Source organism: Mus caroli, chromosome 2, assembly GCF_900094665.2.
Source record: "Mus caroli chromosome 2, CAROLI_EIJ_v1.1, whole genome shotgun sequence".
Lineage (NCBI taxonomy): Eukaryota > Metazoa > Chordata > Mammalia > Rodentia > Muridae > Mus > Mus caroli.
Genome location: NC_034571.1, coordinates 47,413,427 through 47,420,506, shown reverse-complemented (window position 1 = coordinate 47,420,506; position 7,080 = coordinate 47,413,427). Strand labels below are relative to the sequence as shown.

At 37.3% G+C, this 7,080-nt stretch overlaps 1 protein-coding gene across 6 annotated transcripts in view; it reads right to left on the bottom strand.

Annotated features, from left to right (window-relative positions):
- Rif1 (replication timing regulatory factor 1) overlaps positions 1-7,080 on the bottom strand; it is a 48,598-nt gene that overhangs the window by 16,698 nt on the left and 24,820 nt on the right. For all 6 annotated transcript variants that reach the window (XM_021150360.2, XM_029473529.1, XM_021150370.2 and 3 more), the window contains 5 exons: positions 6,429-6,536; positions 5,950-6,099; positions 5,495-5,594; positions 960-1,224; positions 78-120 (listed from right to left, as the gene is read on the bottom strand). In XM_021150360.2, the coding sequence (XP_021006019.1) occupies positions 78-120; positions 960-1,224; positions 5,495-5,594; positions 5,950-6,099; positions 6,429-6,536 (666 nt within the window). The remainder of the gene's footprint in view (positions 1-77; positions 121-959; positions 1,225-5,494; positions 5,595-5,949; positions 6,100-6,428; positions 6,537-7,080) is intronic.

The window sequence follows — 7,080 nt, the reverse complement described above, 5'->3', positions numbered from 1 at the left end:
AAATTATGTATACAAAAGATTATTGCCTAAACCATACCCTGTCCCCATTGATAATTGTATGGACATTGTCTACTTACCTTGTTGTTCAAACTAGTATACACTTTAGGAGCCTCATCCAGCCTGAGGAGAAAGATGTAAGATAGTTATATTTTTAAATGCTATCGCTACACTACTTATCAAACTAAGTCTCAAAATGAAGCAATACAGCCACAAAAATAAGGTAAAATAGTCACACAGTAGTATAAAATGTCCCAAGAATAAGATGCCAAATATTATACATGTAGTAAATGTAAGTAATAAACAATTAGAAAATAAAATTAAATTCCCAGAACAGACACCTAGTGGTCATGGTAACTACTTGCCTATCTCCTATCTTTTCTTTATGGAAGGCTCGGGGTCTGAGGGTCTGGGGAGTTACTATTTTGCCATACCTCCCTATAATTGTTTGTTTTTTAAGTGTTCCAGACAACAAAGTGTATAGAAAAACAAAGTTACTATGTTTAAATTATACCCATCAGGGCCCAGCAGAGGTACAGTTCACTGCTGGTCATAAGAACATGGGGGTATGAGTGTAGATCTGCAGCTCCTGCTTCTAAGAGCCTGGAGCTGGAACTGGGGAGCTCCAAGTTAGCAAGAAGCCTATCTCAAAAAGCAAGGTAGAGCCGGTTGGTGGTGGCACCCATCTTCAATGCAGGCACTCAGGAGGTAGAGGCAGATTCAGAGGCCTGAGTTTGAGGCCAGCCTGGACAGTTAGAGCTACAGAGTAAAACCCTGTTTTGAAAAACAAAAACAAAAAACAAAAAGGAAGAAGCAAGGTACAAAGTTAATAAAAGATAGCAGTCTGTGACTCCTACATGTATGTGCATATATGTGAATATATTTACGGACATATACACATACAAAACACGTTATAAAAATCAATGTAGTTAATTCAACATCAATGAGCTGAAAATACTTACTTTGAGTTTTCATACAGTAAAGCCAGAGGTCTTGTAAAAGTTGCAAATATTTCTCGGATCATAGAGGGCAAGGAAATATGTCCAAATACATTGGAAAGCATGCTAATGATAGAGTTACCAATAGCAAGCAGTGTATCAGAGAATGTTTCCTTGAGGCTTAGAGTTTGGAAAGAATCGATGACTCTCACAATTAGCTTAAATAAAGAAGCCAATTTCCCTAGAGGCTCCTTCTTCTTTCTGGACCAATCTGAAGATCCCTGCGGTGCTAAGACATAATTGGGTTGATTAAAAACTTAAGTACTTTGATATGTCACTATCACTTTTATGCTTTGCATTTAAATGCTAAATATATCAAATATACATGTTCTTGCTGCTAACTGAAACTTCATATAAACCTTCAAATGATACAGCATTAAGGAATAAATATCAATAGAATATAAATAAAATCCAAATTCAATGGAAAGGAGCTGGTAGATCTCAATTAAGAAATCAAAATAAATAAGAATTTCTAAAACAATTATAAAATACATCTCAATTTCTTTATATACCTCAGAATTTTAATAACGTGTTTATAATTATGAAAATACATGACCAAAGTAACAAAGAATAAATGTTTTCATTAGAAATGTATATTCCTAGTCACACACAGTTCCTTAATCCCTGCAAATAATGAGAAAAGAATTCAGAAAAACACTAGTACCTCTTTTCTAGACTGGACTATTTATCTTAAAAGTACGTATTTTCCTTTATAGTCCCCTCTTAGATAACTACTCTCCAGATTCCAGGTACAAAACAAAAGCCACATTTCTCTTGCTCTGAAAGTCATTCTTGTTTTAAAATTACCTGTTTCTGTAAAACAATCAAGACTTGGGAGAGCTCAAGTTTAAGGGAATAGTATAGAACTCATACCTTACTAGCCTCATGAACTGAAATCAAGGCAGGCTACAACTAAAAACATGTCAATCATCTCATCTAGAAGCAGTTTCTTCAATCTAAATATACATTTTAAAATAAAAGAATTTCTGCTACTCAGGAACCCTCATACTAAATGTTGAGCCTAAGGTACCAGGATATGGCTAAGGTAACAAGGGGATGTCAGTAAACTGTCACAAACACAAAAAGTTGTCTAACCAAATTTGATCGCTCTATCAGTAAGTAAGTAGGTAGGAAGGAAGGAAGAATAAGAGCAACTAAATTGAGTAAGCACAAATGCAAGAATCTGACTACAACCAGAAGCTTATCCATAAAAACAGGTAACAGAGATAACATCCAATCCATGTCCTCAGTAAAGGGACCCAGAAACAATGTACCTGAGTAGCAATGAACTGCTCTGAGTTTTTACATCCTAGTCTCAGACAAAAAAAGAGAACTGTTTCTAGGAAGAATAATTCCAATCTGTAAGAAAAGTACAAGATCTGCGTTCTTTCCAGCTTCTGGCTATTATAAATAAGGCTGCTATGAACATAGTGGAAAGGACCCAGATATAGCTGTCTTTTGTGAGACTATGTCGGGGCCTAGCAAACACAGATGTGGATGCTCACAGTCAGCTATTGAATGGATCACAGGGCTCCCAATGGAGGAGCTAGAGAAAGCACCCAAGGAACTAAAGCAAACTGCAACCCTAAAGGTGGAACAACATTATGAACTAACCAGTACCCCAGAGCTCTTGACTCTAGCTGCATTTGTATCAAAAAATGGCCTAGTCGGCCATCACTGGAAAGAGAGACCCATTGGACTTGCAAACTTTATATGCCCCAGTACAGGGGAACGCCAGGGCCAAAAAGGGGGAGTGGGTGGGTAGGGGAGTGGGGGGTGGGGTGGGTATGGGGGACTTGTGGTATAGCATTGGAAATGTAAATGAGCTAAATACCTAATAAAAAATGAAAAAAAAAAAAAAGAAAAGTACAAGATAAGGCTGAATAGTCTGCAAAACTCATAAATAGGAGTAATCTGTCAAAATATTGTAAGATGTCATTCTATACTAAGGTGCATGGGGGGTGGGGGGGAGAGAGAGGTTCGAGACAGGGTTTCTCTGTGTAACCCTGGCTGTCCTGGAACTCACTTTGTAGACCAGGCCTCAAACTCAGAAATCCGCCTGCCTCTGCCTCTGCCTCCCAAGTGCTGGGATTAAAGGCGTGAGCCTCCACCCCTGGCTTGCTAAAGTGCATTCTTAACAAGTAAAGGCATTTGGTTGTATACCCCAGTACAAAGGAAGAAAGAATTTAGAACAGACTACTTACTATACAAGCATGAAGACCTAAATAAATCTGTATCCTCAGCATCAACAAAAGAGCAAAACAAACAAATAAATAAACAAAGGGGGGCAGAAGAGGCTGAGCATGTTATAGAATCCCAATGCTGGGGAAAAAATAAGACTATGAGGGTGGGGTTCCTGGTGCCCAGACTAGCCGATCAGTGGAATCAAGGGTTACTGAAATCCTGTCTCAAAAAAATTTGGCAGTAAGAAAGTCATGGAGAGATGGCTTAGCATTTAGGAGCACTGACTGCTCTTCCTGAGGTCCTGAGTTCAATTACCATCAACCACAGGATGGTTCACAGCCATCTACAATGAATGGGTTTGGTGGCCTCTTCTAGTATGTCTGAAGATAGTTACAGTACACCCATAATACAATAAACAAATCTTGAAAAAAAAGAAAAGAAACAAGGAGTCATGGCTGGTAACCTTCCTAATGTTCTAACTCTTCCATACTCAGAATAATGTGTTCATACCCCCAACCATAAAATCATAGTTAATTGTTAGTTCAGCGTAGCTGTCATTTTGCTGTTATGGAATGTAATGTAAATATTTTTGGAGACAAAGGTTTGCCAATGGAATGGTATCAGAACCCACAGGTTGAAAACCACTGTAACAGAGGAAGGCACCAGACATGGACCTTTCTGTGAAACCCACTCGCATATACTACAAATCTCTCTTTTCTCTCTCTCTCTTTCTCTCTCTCTCACTCTCACACACTCACACACACACACACACACACACACACATACACACAAAGAAAAGATATAAAAATACACAGAAGCAATTTTATGGAAAATAAAAAGGAAAGAAAATCCATCAGTTGTGTCACTGGAATTTATTTTCTATGACTCTAGTAGAAAAGATATAATTCTACTCAATAACTATGAGATAAATTTTCTGAGAATGACAACTTAAAACAGGAATTTTATAATGTAACTGATAAGAAATCAGCTGATTTCTAATACAGACTAATTTAATGTAATCAAATAAAAACAGTGTGATCACTTCAGAAATCAGTGAGTGGGGCCATGGTAGCTCATGACTTTAATCTCAGAAGGATCACCAACAAATTTTAGAATTTCACAAGCTCTAAAGTTCCAAGATATGCCTAGTCTATCAAGTAAGATCCTATCTATCTCCCAAAAGACAGTTTTAAATATAAAACAAATACTCAGTGATTTAGGAAGCTGCTTTAACAGGAGATGATAAAGTCATGCGTCAGGCTTCCTGAGAACAAGGTATTTGAAGCTAAGGATATGTAGCTCAATTGGTACAGTGCTTGCCTGTCAGGCACAAAACCCTGGGTTGTATCACTAGGAACAAAACCACCGTGCCTGTAATCTCAGCAATAAGCAGAGACAGGAGAATTAGAAGTAAAGGAACTCCTGGACTGCACAATTAGAAGACTGTGTCTCACATAAAAGTCAAAAAATAAATGAATTCCTCTTTGGGGCAAGTTATAGGCCAGCATGGGCTTTTTGTCTCTGGGGCAAAGAAAAAAAAAATACAAAATCAAAAGTGTGGGTCAGGGGACATTCAGTCTCTCATGGCAGCCACAATACACCATTTATTACTTAATAGGTAACTTTACAATGGAAACGACACAAACCAACCAACAATATAGATTAATGCCAGAAATGAATGAAGTATGAATTTAAAAAGCACCACGACATTTGTTCTGTGGTATTTCTATTACAAATAAAAAACCCAAAAAACTAAAATGAGGAAATATGGTAAGTTCAAATGAAAGACTAAACAAACAAACAAACAAACAAATGTTGGCCAAGTGCCTCATCTGTGAAGAACTTAAAATAATACTGAGGAAACATTCCAAGCTGTTTAAACTGATATCTGTATCATGCTTTCAAACAAACACACACACAAAGGAATGAAAGAAAAACAAAACGTATACCTTGGAAAATATACTAAAACAAAAACAAACTTGGGGTTTTGTTCCTTTGAGATTGAGTCCGGTTTTGTAGCCGACCAAGACTGACCCAGTACTCATTCACTATCCCATCCTAGCCCTGGAATGGAGGTGAACCTCCAAGTCAACTGCCAGAATTTAGGAGTGGGCCCAGCCATAACTGTCATTGGAGAATCTAACCAAAAGATGTGTAGACAATTCTAACAGTATTTCTCTACACTGAAAATTTGCTTAATTAGCAAAATAATCTGGTAAGTTTATAAAGTGAACTAAGGAAAGCCAGCTGTAAGAATTTTCCCTGAAATTTCAGCTATGAAATACCATATTAACAAAGGTAAAGACAATACTTACATTTGATTTTTGGCTGGTATTTCTTACTATATGGTGAAAAGTCGATACAATCAACCATTACAATAATAATATGAGAGATCCTGTCCAAGAATAGCAAATCCTAGGAAGAAATTTAATATGATAATTAGAAAACTTTACTACAGCCACAGTACTAGACAGTCAAGACACACAAATAATATTTTTAGTGTTTATGCTACAAATAAATACATGGTCATAAGTACTTCCTAGTTATACACTCAGCAATGTGCTTCTCAATGACTGGCAACTAGGCTGCCTGAAAGCTGAGCTCTGCATAGCACAAGAAAGGTACTGTTAAGAAAAGCTTAGACTAGGATTAGCATTAAGAGAAAGAGGCATTCCAAGGTTATTAAGACTTGTGCTTATCTCATACGGAAGTTGTCAATAAACTGTCTATCTCCAATTTTTAAAAAAAGGTACGGGGGGGGGGGACTCACTGAAAGGGCTTCATCTTCCAAACTGCACATTATTTTAGAAGAAAGTTCTTCACAGCACAGATTCTCTTCTGCTGTTGCCACCAAAGCAGCACAGCGAGTAAATGCTCGATACAATTCTGACCAAGTTTTAAGTAAAGCTTTCATGGTACCCTAATAAGAAAAATAAATTTGACAAATTGACACCATACCACCTATATAGCAGGATGAACACATTTCTTAAGTCTATGAAAAGTGACACATTTCATTTGTCAGGGGGATCTGTTACAACTCTCTACTAGGTTCTATATGAAGAGCACCATTAATTACCAAAGATCAAAAGTCAAAGAAGGCCAAAACCCAAGTCCTCATTCCAGTCGTCTCTTATCTATCTCCACCCCACAAACACAAATTCAAAAAAAATCAAGGTTGGCACTAACCATATATAATGGCAGTATTTCCAGAAAGGCAAAAACCATTCCACAACCATAGCATGTTCTTACCGTGGGAAATGTCTGCGCTGAAAAAATATGGTTGATGGGTAAAGTCAATGCACCATAGATGGCACTAAAATTATGTTCTAAGGCATCGCCTTGATTCACTTCATTGGTCTGAAACAGAAAATATAAAGTTAAACAAATTACTACTTCTAATCCTACATAATAATATAACTCATATATAACAAAGCAGGATTCTACTAGAACATATTCTAGAGATGTTGCACTTCTAGCCCTAGATACCAGAAATGAAAATAAACACCTATGCAAAAATCAAGATGTCATACTCAAGTATGCTGATCTCGAACTCAACATCTGGCATTCTGACTATCATGGGAAGACAGCTGGAAATGATGGGGATACAACTCAAGGTCATGGACTGCTGGCTACCTCAATTACCTGAGCAGAAAGCTCCAAAACAGAAAACAGACTTCTAGTCTTCCGAATTCTGACAACATAGATTCCTATTTATTATTAGTAGAAGTACAGCCCAGTTATTATCTGTGTTCTTTTTTTTTTTTTAAAGATTTATTTATTTATTATATGTAAGTACACTGTAGCTGTCTTCAGACACTCCAGAAGAGGGCGCCAGATCTCGTTACGGATGGTTGTGAGCCACCATGTGGTTGCTGGGATTTGAACTCTGGACCTTCGGAAG